The following is a 17951-nucleotide window of genomic DNA, read 5'->3' as shown; positions in this document are numbered from 1 at the left end:
TTTATCTGTATCCATTGGAGGGGAGGGGTCCCAAAGACTGCCCCCAGATTTGATGATTTGCTAGGAGGACTCATAGAACTCGGCATAAATTTGTACTCATGGCTATGACTTATTATGGTAGAGGATACAAAGTACAATCAGTAAGGACAAAAGGCACATGTGGCAATTTCTGGAGGAAGCTAGGCACAAGCTTCTAAGAGTCCTCTCGTAGTGGAGTCACACAGGATGCACTTAGTTCTTCCAGCAGTGAATTGTGACAACATATATGAAATGTTGTCTACCAGGGAAGCTCATTAGAAACTCAATAATTAAGGTTTCTGTTGGGAACTGGTCACGTAGGCACCCCCTGTCTGCTAAGTCACTTCAGTCGTGTCCGACTCTGTGTAACCCCATAGACGGCAGCCCACCAGGCTCCACCATCCCTGGGATTCTCCAGGCAAGAACACTGGAGTGGGTTGCCAGTTCTTTCTCCAATGCATGAAAGTGAAAAGTGAAAGTGAAGTCGCTCAGTCGTAATCGACTCTTGGCGATCCCATGGGCTGCAGCCTACTAGGCTCCTCCGTCCATAGGATTTTCCAGGCAAAAGTACTGGAGTGGGGTGCCATTGCCTTCTCCCACCCCCTGTCTAGTTGTAGCAAAATCCAAGGCTCCCAGAAGGAAAACAGGTGCTCAACGTAAACCATATTATTTGCAGAAACAGTTTAGGCACAATGAGCCACTTTTATCAGAGAATAGTAATAACCTTCCCAAAATACAAGTTCTCAGGTGCCAACCAAGGGCCAACCTTGCAAGCAGGCCTTTCTAAGGATAGCACTCTTGGGCATTTTATGTTAATTCTCTTCTGCTCATGGTGCTCACTTTAGTATTTAATTATAATTTTTCATATAAGTTTAATTATTTGATTTTCAATATAATAATCTTTTGACTAATTTGTTATTAGCTAGCCTTTCTCAGTTTCTGACTATTATACTACAACTATTTTCATCCATCTTTATGACTAAGAAATGAACTATTGTACCTGTTTTATTTTAATGTAACATGTATTTGAATATTTTCTATTTTAACTTTTAAAAAATGTATTAGCTGTAAATGTAATAGGGTATTAAGGTTATATTTTCATTCAAATGAAATTTTGCTTGTATTGGCAAGCTATTTAATTTGTGCAATTTTACATTTGTTTCTAGTTTAGTTATTAATTATACCTAGAACAATTAAACTGTTTTAAGTTCTAGGTTTTTTTTTTCATTATTGATTTTATTTTTTTTAAGTTCTCTTCTAATTCACTACTGTCTTTTTTCCTTGACTCATTTGGATTTCACTTACATATATAAACTTATTTTTATCTTTCATTTTGATTAACTCCCTGTTTTAACTTTTTTATTACTAATTTTGTTGCTATTAACTGAATCTGATGTTTTGATCATTTATACTTGGGTAGCAAGTATGAATTTGTTAATATATTTTTAACTTACATATAGACTCTTGAGAAAATTAACACTTTGCATTTTATGAATTTGCAAACTTGTGCAATCAATAATGTTAGCAGATTTTTAGTTTTGCTTTTCACAGTGACACCAGTTTGGCCTTCATTTCATACTTATGAATTTTCAGAAGAGATGGTTAATTATTAACATTAAACTTTCCATTTTTAAGAATTGCTGTGAACTTGAGAGAATTTTTATGCTTTTTGTTTCAAGGTTAGGATGTGGTGAAAAACTGACTGAACTGCAAACAGGGGATAAGCCTGTAAACGTCAGGTAGTCTGTTGGTGAGAGAAATCTTTGTATTTGTTAAATGTTCATATATAGCAATGTACTAGATGCCAGAAATGCCAGGAGGGATTCAATAATTGGTGGAAAAAAGGGTTTCACTATGAATTCATTAAAGTTATTTGTTTCACTCATACATTATCCTGAAGGATATATGTTATACAGACATCCTGTGAATGAAAAAAATAATAACTTTGTATGACTATATCATATGTATTCATATATATAGAATATATAATAACAGTTTATTAATTTAGAGTGAAGATATTTCAGTTCCAAAGAAAAATGAAAATAACCTAAGAGTTGTCTTTATAGGATGGGTAAGAAAGTCCAGTAGTGAGTACTGGGGCAAGGCAAAGATGTTTTGGGGAAAGGAAATAACTTTACTAGTAGTAGAAAAATAAAGTAGGATTAGGTATGTTTCATAAGAAATTGTAAGTAGTGTAGTTGACCAGAGCATGGGGGTACTTGAGGACACTGAGTTTGGATTCCAGACTGAAGAGACTGTATTTTACTTGGTAGTCATTGAGAACCCTTGAAAACAGTTGAATCAAGGGATGAACAGAAGCTTAGATCAGAAGCTAAGGCAGTAGTAGTATCATGGAAGTTAAAAATAATCAAGGATGATGTGGGTGATTACATAGAACCTTGGAGAGATCAGGAAAAATGATTTGAGAGAATATCATTGGATTTGATATTTGAACAATCTGGGATAGAGTAGACTGGAAACAGACCCAGAATTTAAAGGATAGAAATAGTCATGTAATAAAGATAAGACACTGGTGGGTATAGTGGTTCTTTATGAGAAGTTTGATGGTCAAAAGAAGAGGAGAGAACTTTAAGCAAGGGTTTTGGAGTTGGTGGGAGTGACTTGTTTTTGGAAAGTAGGCAGGGCATCTCATTCACCAGAGACAGAAAAGAATACTAGAGATATGTGAAGATGGAAAAATTTAGATAAAGAAGCAGGTTGCGAAGATTTAATTCATGACTGGTTATCTGTAAAGGTGAAATAACAGACGGAAACAGTGAATGCTTGTTTTTCTCAATTGTCATTTTAATAACTTTTTTTATTTTGTCTTAGGAACCACAGTATTTTCTTGTGAGGATGTTTGTTCTTTTCTGTGTTTTTTATTGTCTAGAAATAAATATACTGTGATAATATTGTATTTAATATGTACACTTAAATTCTATAGCTGTATAGCCACTGTAGATTAATCTTTAATTCTTTGAATTTCTAAATTTCTGAGCCTAGTGTCTACTTACCTTTGGTTACAGAGGTTCATTAATATATAAACTTATTATTGACCCATTTCTTTTTCTTTTCTTTAATTTCTCTCTTTACCAGTACATGGATATCATTTGTACTTAGGACATGAGAAATTATTCTGATTTTGTCATCTCTTATGATACGTTGCTGAGTTTTCACTGGGAATTTTGTAGACTCTAGTAGATCTAGAATAGCCCATTTTAGATTAAAGAGTAGTTTATGGAAAAGGAAGTATGTAAAGAGCTAAGGAGAATTTCTGTGTTTGTTGCTTATATACTATGCAAGTGTTTTTCTCCTTTGCTGATTTGTAAATCTTGACACCTGTATATAATGTGTAAGAACTTAAAGTAAAAAAGATACATATCAATGGGAAATATCTGCAGGGCATTCATTGTTCACATTGACTTTTGTTCAGCTTTCCATTTCTGATTTTCTGTATTTAAAATTTGAAGACTATGATTTCTAAAACACTAATTTCATTACTTCATTAAATACTGATTGAGCATCTACTTCATGTTAGAATGGTACTACTCACTGTAAGCATAACTGTCTTAAGTCTTCCTCTGTGTGTATGTGTGCCTATGTGTGTGGAGAGAGGGAAAGAGCCTGACTAAATTATGATTATCAATACTGTGTAAAACAAGTCCCAAATATAAACTTCATTTTGTGTAAACTTTGCTTATTTGTTATAAAACAGTTCCTGAAGCATGATATTAAAAGAAACTAAAATGCGTAGTTTCAAAAAAAATTTTTCCCAACAGGTGGGAAGGAGAAACCAAAAACAAGTGTAGAAGACTTACAAATTAAGAAGGTAAAGAAGAAAAAGAAAAAGAAACACAAAGAGAATGAAAAACGGAAGCGTCCAAAAATGTATAGCAAATCTATTCAAACTATCTGCTCAGGATTGCTGTCTGATGTTGAAGATCAAGAAGCCAGAGGTATCCTAAATGATACCATAAAGGATTACAGTGGAAAGAGTTTGGATACCAAGAATTATGATTCCAAAATTCCAGAAAACAGTGAGTTTCCATTTGTCTCATTAAAGGAGCCACGGGTTCAGAACAACCTCAGAAGGCTGGACACTTTGCGGTTCAAACAGCTCATTCATATTGAGCACCAGCCTAACGGAGGTGCATCAGTTATCCATGCCTACAGCAATGAACTCTCCCATCTGTCTCCTGTGGAGATGGAGAGGTTTGCAGAAGAGTTTGTGGATCTGGTGTTCAGTGAAAATGAGAACTCTGCAGCTTTCTATGTAATGGGTATTGTTCATGGGGCAGCTACTTATTTACCTGATTTTTTAGACTACTTTTCATTTAATTTTCCCAATTCACCAGTGAAAATGGAGATATTGGGAAAGAAGGATATAGAGACAACGACTATGTCCAATTTTCATGCTCAGGTAAGAGGTTTTAGTTGTTAAAGTTTAATTTAACTTTTAATTATATGTTTTAGACAAGTTTATTATGTTCTTTGATCCTCATTTTCTTACAGGTTTGCAATAAAAAAAGGTAAGGATATAATGAAACCTCTTGGAGATATTAAGAATAAATTACTCTCTGGATGTGAACACTAGAGTTTAAATTTCAGCTTCTATTTGTCTGTATTTTCTTAAAGATAGTGAAATAATTAAGATTCTGTTGTCCTTTTTTCCTTGGATTTATTTTGCGAGTGAAATGAATTTGCCTATTTATTATTCCAGTCCATATACTAGTTCTCCTGCCTGAACATCACTTAAAATTGTCTTCTTGCTTTATGAAATAGTGCTTTAAAAGTGCATAGCATTGGATTCATCATATGGAAGGTGCTGAATAAATGTTGGGTATTCAATATATTGTGGTCCAAAGGAATCATTAGTTAAATATGTGATTATGTGAGAATATTAGCATATCAGTGCATATATTGAGCTAATTTCTATTTCCTACCCTTCTCATTGTAGAATATACATTATTTTAAATTAATTAATTAATTAATTTTGGCTGCATCATGCAACTTGTGGGGTCTTAGTTCCCTGACTAGGATTGAACAGTGAAAGACTGGAATGCTAACCATTGGACCGCCAGAGAATTCCTGAATATACATTATTTTAGAAAGCAGAGGCAGAATCCAGTCCACTGGCTTTTAGAAGTGAATGTAGGCCCATCTAAAGGCTGGTGCATCATTATTCATTCTCAGATCAGAGACTGCTTAGGCCGAAGATCAGCAATTTTCATGTTTATCTGTGCTAAAGTTTCCAGTATTCTAAGTAATAATTGATATTCTGGTTTGAAAAAAGGAAAAAAAGTGAAGAAAGTTTCAGAGAGATCTTAGTGATCATCTGTCCTAATCTTTCTCAACTTAAACAAACACAGATAGGAGCCATTTAAGATTTTAAGGTTGGCAGCAGTGCCAGAAGTAGAACAGTCTCCTTTATCTTCACCCAAGACCCTTTTCCTTATTTTGAGTGTGTATCTTTTTTGTGTGTTTGTTTAATATCTGTTCAAGTTATAGTTTCCACTTTAAATGATAGTCTGGACATTCAGTCACACCCTCACATACCAACCTCCCCACCCCACAGTATGTTTGATGTGTATTCTATAATATACTGAAGTCTGGATAATGTGCTTGTATTTAACATTTTAATATGTGTGTGTTGGGGGGGGGGGGCTACTTACTGTTGGAGAATTAGAATTTAAATATTTTTTAGAGCTGAAAGGGAGCTGTAGAGCATTTGTCACTTGCTCTGTCATTTTATAAATTTCATAATGGTTAGTAGACTGGCATCTAGTAATAGTGTCTACTATTTATTGAGTACTGCCTATTGACTACCAGGAACTGTTTTAAGTACTTTATATGTAATAACCCATTTAATCTCCATTACCATTTAATTTTAGCAATGAGGACAGAGAAGAAATAACTACCCAGAAACCTTTGGTATTAGATCATTGATTTGTTTTTCATTTATTTTGTGTCTGCTAAGTGCTAGGTTTTATGATAGACCTCTTAGCTTCCAATGTAATTTATTTCCACTGTATCATAAACTTTCTTTTGCCATACAATGCAAGTTATTTCAATCATCTTTTAAATGTCACAATACATATATTTGCTTTTCAGATAGCTTTTAAGGTTAGGAAGTATTAATTTTTTATTCCTTGTTATTTATTAAATGATAAGCATTTTCATCCTAACTTGTGTAATACATACAACACGAAACCATACTTCTGTTGCTAATGCAATATTTTGCTGGGACTTGTTAATCAGGCCGGTGTGTGACTATGTAGTGAGTCTCAAGTCCTTGTAGAGCCACCTACCCTGATTGCCATTACCTGTTAGAGCTCTTGGATACCACATACAGTTGCAGCCTTTGTTACCAGTTGTGCCTCTGGCCCTGTATCTGTGTGATTCGCCAGCTACAGGGACTGCTTTTACCTCTTTAACTTTAGATGGGTGGCAGGAAATTGCCTGTGCAAGGTCCATGTGCCTTTACCCCATGGTCCTCCAGATCCAGCCATTCCCGTGGTGTGAGAAAGAATATTTAGCAAAAAGCTTCCCTGAGCTGCTCATTTGATGTTTCGCCAAACCAGATTCTTTGTTTTTTTAAGAGCTTAGAAGACTGAGGAAGTTGTTTTCTGCAGACTAGTTTTCTGAATATTTAATTAAAATCAGAGCAGCCAAAATCATTTGCCCTATATCTGTAGACACTAAACGATGACAATGTAAGTAAGATGTAGCTATTTCTATGATCTTTATAGTGATAAGGTTTATCTTTGTAATATTACTCTGTAGTTTTCACAAAACTTCATTTTTATATCTGTTTAGCCTTTATTCTTGAATCATGTTAATTTAAAGATTTTTTGGTGTATGTATCGGTGTATATCTGTGTACACACACAGACACACACAGACACATGGCACTGCCAAAACGGATCAAGGCACAAGACATCCTGTTCTTTGCTCATTGGTTTTGGAATTCTTTTTACTTGTATAATTCTGTTTCTCATCTTCATCTATATCCCTGCAGATTGCCTGAAAAATTTGAAAATATGGTGGAATTACGTATTGTCTTATAGGTTATGTCATTTTTCTGATGTGACTCTGAGGTTAGTGATATAATATCAGTCAAACTGTATGATAGAATTCTGTTTGAGAATAAAAATGGATTTTTATGGAAAGCTTGTAACCTATCTATATCAGATATTTTGCCACAGATCAGATCAAAAAGCCTCAGAACTAAGTGGCTTAAAGGTATTTCTCACAATTCATTGGCCTCTCTGGAAAGTCTTTGTCAGCTCTATTGGTGACTGGATAGCTTCATTCATGTCTTGCGGTTTTCAGATCAGTTGTTCTTAGGAGACCTTGCTTATATGTCTGGTGTTGTGAGGCAGTGTCAGTTGGGGTGATGATCACGTTTTTGCAAGTTAACTTGGGCTTGTATCCATGGTGGTAGTTGTAGGATTTATAGAGCAGAAAGAGTGAGCCTCTGCTTGTTTTGTGTTTGCTAATGTCCCATTGGCCAAAGGAAGTCATGAAGCCACACCCATATTCACTTCTTGATAGTGGGAGTGGCAGAGTCATGTTGCTCAGAAGTGAGTTACATGCTTGGGAAGGGATTTTGGCCATGTGCAATCACCCACATCTCTCTCGGGCTTCCCTTGTGTCTCAGACAGTAAAGAATCTGCCTGCAAGGCAGGAGGACCCGGGTTTGATGCCTGGGTCAAAAAGATCCCCTAAAGAAGGGAATGGCTACCTACTCCAGGGTTCTTGACTGGAGGATTGAACGGTGAGGACCCTGGAGGGCTACAGTCTGTGGGGTCACAAAGAGTAAGACACGACTGAGTGGCTAACACTTTCACTTTTTCACATCTGTCTTAGTCTACCATCTCTATTTTGTTCAAATAGTCATTTGGACATTTATCATTCTCCTGTTTTTCATGGTAGGGGAACAGAAAGGCAAGTAAGACAGGATTTTTATCTGTCAAGGAATAATTGAGATTTCTGTCTTGACACACAGTATTTAATCAGTGTGCACTCCAAACCCTGTAGTAAGAACTTACTCCTGTAAGAATATGAAAACTGGGGCAGTTATCTTCCAGTCACCTTTTTCCCTCCCTCAAACCTGGTTCTGAGTTACTGAAGGCAAATAACTTACATCAGCTGTTAACTCATGATTAAATCTACCAATATTTTAATAGCGAGTTCAGTTCAGTTGGTCAGTTGTGTCCAACTCTTTGCAACCCCATGGACTGTAGCACGCCAGGCCTCCCTGTCCATCACCAGCTCCCAGAGTTTACTCAGACTCATGTCCATTGAGTCAGTGATGCCATCCAACCATCTCATGTCATCCCCTTCTCCCGCCTTCAGTCTTTCCCAGCATCAGGGTCTTTTCAAATGAGTCAGCTCTTCTCATCAGGTGGCCAACATATTGGAGTTTCAGCTTCAGCATCAGTCCTTCCAGTGAACACTCATGACCGATTTCCTTTAGGATGGGCTGGTTGGATCTCTTTGCAGTCCAAGGGACTCTCAAGAGTCCTCTCCAACACCACAGTCAAAAGCATCAATTCTTTGGCGCTCAGCTTTCTTTATAGTCCAACTCTCACATCCATACATGACTATTGGAAAAACCATAGCCTTGAGTAGATGGACCTTTGTTGGCAAAGTAATGTCTCTGCTTTTTAATATGCTGTCTAGGTTGGTCATAACTTGCCTTCCAAGGAGTAAGCATCTTTTAATTTCATGTCTGCAGTCACCATCTGCAGTGATTTTGGAGTCCCCAAAATAAAGTCAGTCAGTCACTGTTTCCAGTGTTTCCCCATCTATTTGCCATGAAGTGATGGGACCGGATAACATGATCTTAGTTTTCAGAATGTTGAGTGTTAAGCCAACTTTTTCACTCACCTCTTTCACTTTCATCAAGTGGCTCTTTAGTTCTTCTTCACTTTCTGCCATAAGGGTGGTATCATCTGCATATCTGAGGTTATTGATATTTCTCCCGGCAATCTTGATTCCAGCTTGTGCTTCTTCCAGCCCAGCGTTTCTCATGATGTACTCTGCATGTAAGTTAAATAAGCAGGGTGACAATATCCAGCCTTGATGTACTCCTTTTCCTATTTGGAACCATGTCCAGTTCTGACTGACTGTTGGTTCCTCACCTGCATACAGGTTTCTCAAGAGGCAGGTCAGGTGGTCTGGTATTCCCATCTCTTTCAGAATTTTCCACAGTTTATTGTGATCCACACAGTCAAAGGCTTTGGCATAGTCAATAAAGCAGAAATAGATGTTTTTCTGGAACTCTCTTGCTTTTTTGATGATCCAGCAGATACTGGCAATTTGATCTCTGGTTCCTCTTCCTTTTCTAAAACCAGCTTCAACATCTGAAAGTCAAGTTATTAAATCTAATTTGAATCTTAGCCTTGGCTCTTCAAAATGAGGGGAGAAAACTAACAATTATTGAATTCATCTGGGGTCATTCATTTATCGTGCTAGGCCGATGAAAATGATTCATCATGGCATCTTTGACCATTGCCTTCCTTTGTACTGAATTTTCATTTTGACCAATTGTGCTTGACATATACAACTTAAATGTTTGACCTGATCTGTTATGGCAGGTGGCAGGTATCAGATGCTCTAATTGAGAACGGAGACTTTTTCCTTTATTGTACTAATTTAAATAATAAATAATAACACTTTTATTCTTATTTTAGTTATAAGGATATTTTTGAAATAAAATATTGATTAAATGTTATTACCTGTTACATGTTTTACTTTGGAAGGATATATACTAGATGTGATGGGGAATAGCTCCCTCTTGTGGCACATTTATTTTTGTTAGATGCTTAGATTGCCATGGTGAGCTCGACTTTTTGTTTTTTTTTTTAATAAAAATTCACCAGAATTGAACCAGTAGCTTCTTCTGCTCTCACTCCCACATTTTTTTTTTTTACTATAGTAACTATCCTCGTTTGTTTGTTTGTTTGTTTTGGATTGATGATGATACTTGCTAGAAGCATCTATTATATCTTCTCTATTTAGCATGAGTTAACTATAATATATACTGTACCCTGGAGAAGGAAATGACAGTGCACTCCAGTGTTCTTGCCTGGAGAATTCCATGGACAGGTAACCTCGCGGGCTCCAGTCCAAAAGGTTGCAAAGAGTCATACACAATTGAGCGACTAAGCACATACTGTAAAGTATTCTGTGGAATTTTTAATATCTTGGGATGTTGATAGGCACACTAAAAGAAAACAGGTAAATAAGAGAAACAGATTTTGAAATTAAAACAGTTTGTCTAATGCTGGGCGAAATAAGTTTGTTTATTTTGAGTCTTCTCACAGCCTTTATAGCATTTAATAGTGTGTGGTGAACCTCCCAACCAGAAGAGCTTTCCAAACTTACTGGACTATAGAGCCTTCTCTTCAGGAACTGGCATATCAGGGCGCACATTTTGGGAAACAGCATTATTTCAAGTGAGTCATTCCTAGTGGTTTTTTTAATTACATACGTCCAATTTGCTTCCCTTGTTGCAGCAATTTTTATAACTAAAATAAGAGAAAGCAGTATATTTTTGGCAATGTATTTCCTGTCATAAAGGCTACTTTTTTCTTTTGTAGCAAGCGAAATGTGTTTTTTGTTTTTGTTTTTAAAGATTATGTGAGGAATAATGAATAGGCTTTTAAACATAATCTAATTGAACAGTCCCTTTCCCATTAACCAAAACTGAGATTATGTTATTGACAGTTACTGACAGTGGGTAAGAAAAGTCTACTATTTCCTCCTCTCCCATTCCCTTTACTTCCCTTCATAACATTTATAGAGAATAAATGGAGTAAATAAAGGGAAGTATGAAAGTGTAGTCATGATGGTGGTAGGTTTTTTGTGGAGTGGAGGACTCTAGGGGAGGTTTAGGTTAAAAATGTTACATCTGTTGATAGCTTTTACAAATATAAAAATAAGTATCCTTTCTGCCTTTTATTATGTTGTCTTCTGAGAGGTATACCTTTTAAGGAATATATATATACCTCTTAAGGTATACCTTTTAAGGAAGCATATAGGATATGTTTTAATGCAGTGGTGTATGTTCATATTTTCAATTTTTTAACTGCATCAGAAAACTAATAATTTGATTAATGTTTACTGAAGCAAATACAGTGATCTTATGCAAAGTGTCATCAGGATGTGAGTATTTCCAGATAAGTGGATTTTTTGAATAATGGAAGCATACAGTTTTAAGGACCAAGATTTTATTGAAGATACCCTTTTGACTGAGGATTGTTGTTCAGTTACTAAGTTGAGTCTGACTCTTTGAGACCCTAAGGACTGCAGCATGCTAGGCTTCTCTGTGCTTCACTGTCTGCCGGAGCTTGCTCAGACTCTCTGAGTCAGTGATGTCATCCAACCATCTCATCCTCTGTCGCCCTCTTCTCCTCCTGCCTTCAGTCTTTTCCAGCATCAGGGTCTTTTCCAATGAGTCAGCTCTACATATTAGGTGGCCAAAGTATTGGAGCTTCAGCTTCAGCATCAGCATCAGTCCTTCCAGTGAATATTCAGGGTTGATTTCCTTTAGGATTGACTGGTTTGATCTCCTTGCAGTCCAAGGGACTCTTCTCCAGCACCACAGTCCAAAAGCGTCCATTCTTTGGCATTCAGCCTTCTTTATGGTCCAACTCCCACATCCATACATGACTACTGGAAAAACCATACCTTTGACTGTGGGGACCTTTGTCAGCAAAGTGATGTCACTGCTTTTTAATACGCTGTCTAGGCTTGTCATTTTCTTCCAAGGAGCAAGTGTCTTTTAATTTCATGACTGAGCATATTCAACATAATTTATGTTTTTGTTTCCATTTAGATTTGTCCTTATGGTATTGTAATTTCGATGAGCTAGGGCAGCTGCAGTTGTGTATACCTCTTGCCACTCCTTTCCCTTGTAATTGTGGTTTCTTATCCTTTATGATTTTTGATATTAACTGGAATTATGCCAAGTGTAGAAACATATATGTAAGAAGAGTATCCTCATATGAATCATGGCCTTTGTGACATTTATTTTAACTATTTAGATATTCTTTCAGCTCTTACCTTTTTCCTTTTCCCATCCCACTGCTCTTGAATTGTAACTGTTGGATAAATTATTTTTGGATAATTGAGACTTTTTTCCTAATGATTATTGTAGATTTCTTTTTGTTCCATGCTACAGAGGAAACTTAATTATTTGCTGTATAATATTTCATTATTACAGATGTCATGTAAATCAAAGCATACTATTTTTTTTGTGAGAAGTGTGTGATTATATTCTTATATCTCAAGTTTCATCAAGAAGTATATATGTTTGAGTTTGAATATGTGTAGATTTCCATGTTTGAAAATTAATTGTTCAAATAAATTTAGTGTATGTTTGAATTATTGGGTTATTAATCTAGAAAGTGTAAGTGTTAGTTGCTCAGTCATGTCCCACTCCTTGACCCTATGGACTGTAGCCCGCCAGGCCCCTCTGTCTATGGAATTCTCCAGGCAAGAATACTGGAGTGAGTTGCCATGCCCTTCTCCAGGGGATCTTCCCCACCCAGGAATCAAACCCCGGGTCTCCTGCAGTGCAAGTTTTTTACGATTAATAATTGGTAATTATTTACCAATTGCAAATTATAAATTCTTTACCAGTAATCATATCAGATCAGATCAGTTGCTCAGTCGTGTCCGACTCTTTGCGACCCCATGAATCGCAGCACGCCAGGCCTCCCTGTCCATCACCAACTCCTGGAGTTCACTCAGACTGACGTCCATCGAGTCAGTGATGCCAACCAGCCATCTCATCCTCTGTCGTCCCCTTCTCCTTCTGCCCCCAATCCCTCCCAGCATCAGAGTCTTTTCCAATGAGTCAACTCTTCGCATGAGGTGGCCGAAGTACTGGAGTTTCAGCTTTAGCATCATTCCTTCCAAAGAAATCCCAGGGCTGATCTCCTTTAGAATGGACTGGTTGGATCTCCTTGCAGTCCAAGGGACTCTCAAGAGTCCTCTCCAGCACCACAGTCCAAAAGCGTCCATTCTTTGGCATTCAGCCTTCTTTATGGTCCAACTCTCACATCCGTACATGACCACAGGAAAAACCATAGCCTTGACTAAATGGACCTTTGTTGGCAAAGTAATGTCTCTGCTTTTCAGTACGCTATCTAGGTTGGTCATAACTTTCCTTCCAAGGAGTAAGCATCTTTTAATTTCATGGCTGCAGTCACCATCTGCAGTGATTTTGGAGCCCCCAAAAATAAAGTCTGACACCGTTTCCACTGTTTCCCCATCTATTTCCCATGAAGTGATGGGACCGGATGCCATGATCTTCGTTTTCTGAATGTTGAGCTTTAAGCCAACTTTTTCACTCTCCACTTTCACTTTCATCAAGAGGCGTTTTAGTTCCTCTTCACTTTCTGCCATAAGGGTGGTATCATCTGCATATCTGAGGTTATTGATATTTCTCCCGGCAATCTTGATTCCAGCTTGTGTTTCTTCCAGTCCAGCGTTTCTCATGATGTACTCTGCATATAAGTTAAATAAAGAGGGTGACAATATACAGCCTTGACGTAGTCCTTTTCCTATTTGGAACCAGTCTGTTGTTCCACGTCCAGTTCTATCTGTTGCTTCCTGACCTCCATACAAATTTTTCAAGAGGCAGGTCAGGTGGTCTGGTATTCCCATCTCTTTCAGAATTTTCCACAGTTTATTGTGATCCACACAGTCAAAGGCTTTGGCATAGTCAGTCAAGCAGAAATAGATGTTTTTCTGGAACTCTCTTGCTTTTTCGATGATCCAGCAGATGTTGGCAATTTGATCTCTGGTTCCTCTGCCTTTTCTAAAACCAGCTTGAGCATCAGGAAGTTCACGGTTCACATATTGCTCTTGGAGAATTTTGAGCATTACTTTACTAGTGTGTGAGATGAGTGCAATTGTGCGGTAGTTTGAGCATTCTTTGCCATTGCCTTTCTTTGGGATTGGAATGAAAACTGACCTTTTCCAGTCCTGTGGCCACTGCTGCGTTTTCCACATTTGCTGGCATATGGAGTGCAACACTTTCACAGCATCATCTTTCAGGATTTGGAATAGCTCAACTGGAATTCCATCACCTCCACTAGCTTTGTTTGTAATGATGCTTTCTAAGGCCCACTTGACTTCACATTCCAGGATGTCTGGCTCTAGGTCAGTGATCACACCAAAGTGATTATCTGGGTCATGAAGCTCTTTTTTGTACAGTTCTTCTGTGTATTCTTGCCACCTCTTCTTAATATCTTCTGCTTCTGTTAGGTCCATACCATTTCTGTCCTTTATCGAGCCCATCTTTGAATGAAATGTGCCTTTGGTATCTCTAATTTTCTTGAAGAGATCTCTAGTCTTTCCCATTCTGTTGTTTTCCTCTATTTCTTTGCATTGATCACTGAAGAAGGCTTTCTTATCTCTCCTTGCTATTCTTTGGAACTCTGCATTCAGATGTTTTATCTTTCCTTTTCTCCTTTGCTTTTTGCTTCGCTTCTTTTCACAGCTATTTGTAAGGCCTCCCCAGACTGTCATTTTTCTTTTTTGCATTTCTTTTCCATGGGGATGGTCTTGATCCCTGTCTCCTGTACAATGTCACGAACCTCAGTCCATAGTTCATCAGGCACTCTATCTATCAGATCTAGGCCCTTAAATCTATTTCTTACTTCCACTGTATAATCATAAGGGATTTGGTTTAGGTCATACCTGAATGGTCTAGTGGTTTTCCCTACTTTCTTCAATTTAAGTCTGAATTTGGCAATAAGGAGTTCATGGTCTGAGCCACAGTCAGCTCCTGGTCTTGTTTTTGCTGATTGTATAGAGCTTCTCCATCTTTGGCTGCAAAGAATATAATCAGTCTGATTTCGGTGTTGACCATCTGGTGATGTCCATGTATAGCGTCTTCTCTTGTGTTTTTGGAAGAGGGTGTTTGTTATGACCAGTGCATTTTCTTGGCAAAACTCTATTAGAGTTTGCCCTGCTTCATTACGTATTCCAAGGTCAAATTTGCCTGTTACTCCAGGTGTTTCTTGACTTCCTACTTTTGCATTCCAGTCCCTTATAATGAAAAGGACATCTTTTTTGGGTGTTAGTTCTAAAAGGTCTTGTAGGTCTTCATAGAACCGTTCAGCTTCTTCAGCGTTACTGGTTGGGATACAGACTTGGATTACTGTCATATTGAATGGTTTGCCTTGGAAATGAACAGAGATCATTCTGTCGTTTTTGAGATTGCATCCAAGTACTGCATTTCGGACTCTTTTGTTGACCATGATGGCTACTCCATTCTGAGGGATTCCTGCCCGCAGTAATAGATATAATGGTTCTTTATTATTCTGAGCCACCAGGGAAGCCACAAGAATATTAGAGTGAGTTGCTATTTCCCCTTCCAGGGGATCTTCCCAACCCAGGGATTGAACCTGTATTTCCTGCTCTGTAGGTAGATTCTTTACCCAATTAGTATTAAAAGTTGTATTAATATGAAGTTGCTCAGTCTTGTGCAACTCTTTGTGTTCTGAACCCATGGACTGAGCCTATCAGGCTCCTCTGTCCATAGCATTTTCTAGGCAAGAGTATTGGAGTGGGTTGCCATTTCCTTCTCCAGGAAGGAATTAAATGGTGTGTATTAAATGGTATGTAATTAAAAGTTACATCACACTGTGTTTTATTTTAATTGGCGGTGTGCATGCATGAATGCTAAGTCACTTCAGTCGTGTCTGACTGTTTTTGACCCTGTGCACTGTAGCCTGTCAGGCTTCTCTGACATGGGATTCTCCAGGCAAGAATACTGGAGTAAGTTGCCATGCCCTCCTCCAAGGGATCTTCTTGACCCAGGGATTGAACTCGCATCTTTTAATGTCTCCTGCATTGGCAGGTGGTTTCTTTACCACTAGTGCCACCTAGGAAGCCCCTAATTGGGGTATAGTTGATTTATATTATTATTAGTTTCAAGTGACAAAATAGTGCTTCAGTTTCTTTAGATTATACTCCATTTTAAAGCTCTTATAAAGTATTGTCTGTATTGCACATGGTGTACATTATTTCCTTGTAGCTTATTTATTTTATACATAGTAGTTTGTACTTAACTCCCTGCCTCAGTCTTGCTCGTCCCCCTCCCCCACCACCCCTCTTTCCATAGGTAACCACTAGTTTTCTGTATCTATGAGTCTTTCTTTTTTGTTATATTCATTAATTTTTTAGATTCCTTATATAACTAATAACATACATAGTATTTATCTTTCTCTGACTTATTTTACTTAGTAATATCACTCAAGTCTATCCATGTTGTTGCAAATAGAAAAAAATGTATTCTTTTTATAGCTGAATAGCGTTCAGTGTGTGTGTCTTTGAATGTGTATATATATACACACACACACCATGTCTTTGTTACCCATTCATCTGTTGTTGGACACTTGGGTTGCATTCATATCTTGGCTGTTGTAAATAAAGCTGCTTTCAACCTTGGGATGCATTTATTTTTTTGAATTAGCGTTTTCATTTTTTTTTAATATATACCCATGAATGAAATTGCTAGTTTTTTGAGGAACCTCTGCTGTTTTCCACAGTGGCTACACCAATTTACATTCACATTAATAGTGTACAAAGGTTCCTTTTTCTTCACATCCTCTCCAACATTTGTTATTTTTGATCTTTTTGATGATAGCCCTTTTGACAGGTGTGAAGTGATGTTTCACTGGAGTTTTGATTTGCTTTTTCCTGATGATTAGTGATGTTGAACATCTTTTCTTGTGCCTGTTGGCCATCTATATATCTTTTTTGTAAGTTCAGGTCTGGGCATTTTTTAATTGAGTTACACTGTATTTTAAAATGTGGATTACTTTCTCAAGCTAAGATTGTGATGAATTTAATTTTTAAAATTTAGTTTTAAATTTAAATATATTTATATCCATTCTATTGAGGCATCAGATTATTGTCTTTAATATTTGGAGAATCAATGTTTAGAAGAAAATTCTTTTTTGTTTTAAACCCGATAGCTAAGTATGTGCAATTTATATAGAGACCATACTTTCTAGTGGAATGTATGTGTGGATTGCTTTTTGTTTGTTTGGTTTTGCTGTGAACTGTTTCACGTGAGGGGTCTTGGTTCCCCTATCAGGGACTGAACCTGGACCCTTGGCAATGAGAGATCATGGAGTCTAACCACTGGACCACCAGAGAATTACTTATCTGTGGTTTTAGTAGTGGACAAACAAAAGTACTTTACAGTTTTAGCACATTTTGGTGAAAAGGGAAGGGACTTGTGCTTTTATTATAGCAAATTATATGTGTAAATGAATTTTACATATATATGTATTTTTCCATGAGATGACAAGAAATATGAAGATTCAAGTACCATATTTAACATTATAATCCAACATGTAGAGTCTGTATTTATTTTATTCTTTAAAATTTAGTTTTTTCCATATATCCTTTGAAATATTTATGAATTTTAATAGGACAGACTTCAAAAAATCATCAACAAATATAGTGTTGTTTTAGGGGTGTCAAACATAGGAGAGGAGGAAAAATCAAATTTGTTTTAATCTATTGTGTTAAAGTTTTTAACATTTAGATCTGTACTAATTTAGACATGTGTTTCCTTTTATTTTACTTTCAAACAAAGAACAACGTATGTAAACTTGGAAATTAATGTAAAAGTGGAAATTTGAATGAAATGAGATGGCTAGGTCAGTAATGTTCTCTTCAGTCAGTGAAATAATCATTCCAATCTAAAATAGCAACATCTGGATAAATCAAAGTAAAGTACTTAAGTTATAAAATATATCTTTAATATTACCACCAAAGAAGCTTTACCCATTCTTGCTGTTACTAAATGTTGCATGTTTTTACTTAACATTTAAACACAGAAATTTTATTCAAAGAGGGCTGAATGTTAAACTTGTTAATAGTAGCTCTGTTTTTCTA

General features: G+C 36.9%; 1 protein-coding gene across 2 annotated transcripts in view; it reads left to right on the top strand.

The window, feature by feature from the left end:
• The window catches only part of RSBN1L (round spermatid basic protein 1 like), an 87236-nt gene that overhangs the window by 44942 nt on the left and 24343 nt on the right, over positions 1-17951 (top strand). For both annotated transcript variants that reach the window (XM_070787206.1, XM_019958617.2), the window contains exon 3: positions 3798-4438. In XM_070787206.1, the coding sequence (XP_070643307.1) occupies positions 3798-4438 (641 nt within the window). The remainder of the gene's footprint in view (positions 1-3797; positions 4439-17951) is intronic.

This window comes from Bos indicus, chromosome 4 (assembly GCF_029378745.1).
Source record: "Bos indicus isolate NIAB-ARS_2022 breed Sahiwal x Tharparkar chromosome 4, NIAB-ARS_B.indTharparkar_mat_pri_1.0, whole genome shotgun sequence".
Classification (NCBI taxonomy): Eukaryota; Metazoa; Chordata; class Mammalia; order Artiodactyla; family Bovidae; genus Bos; species Bos indicus.
The sequence above is the reverse complement of the archived record's forward strand: the minus strand, read 5'-3'. Positions and strand labels throughout refer to the sequence as shown.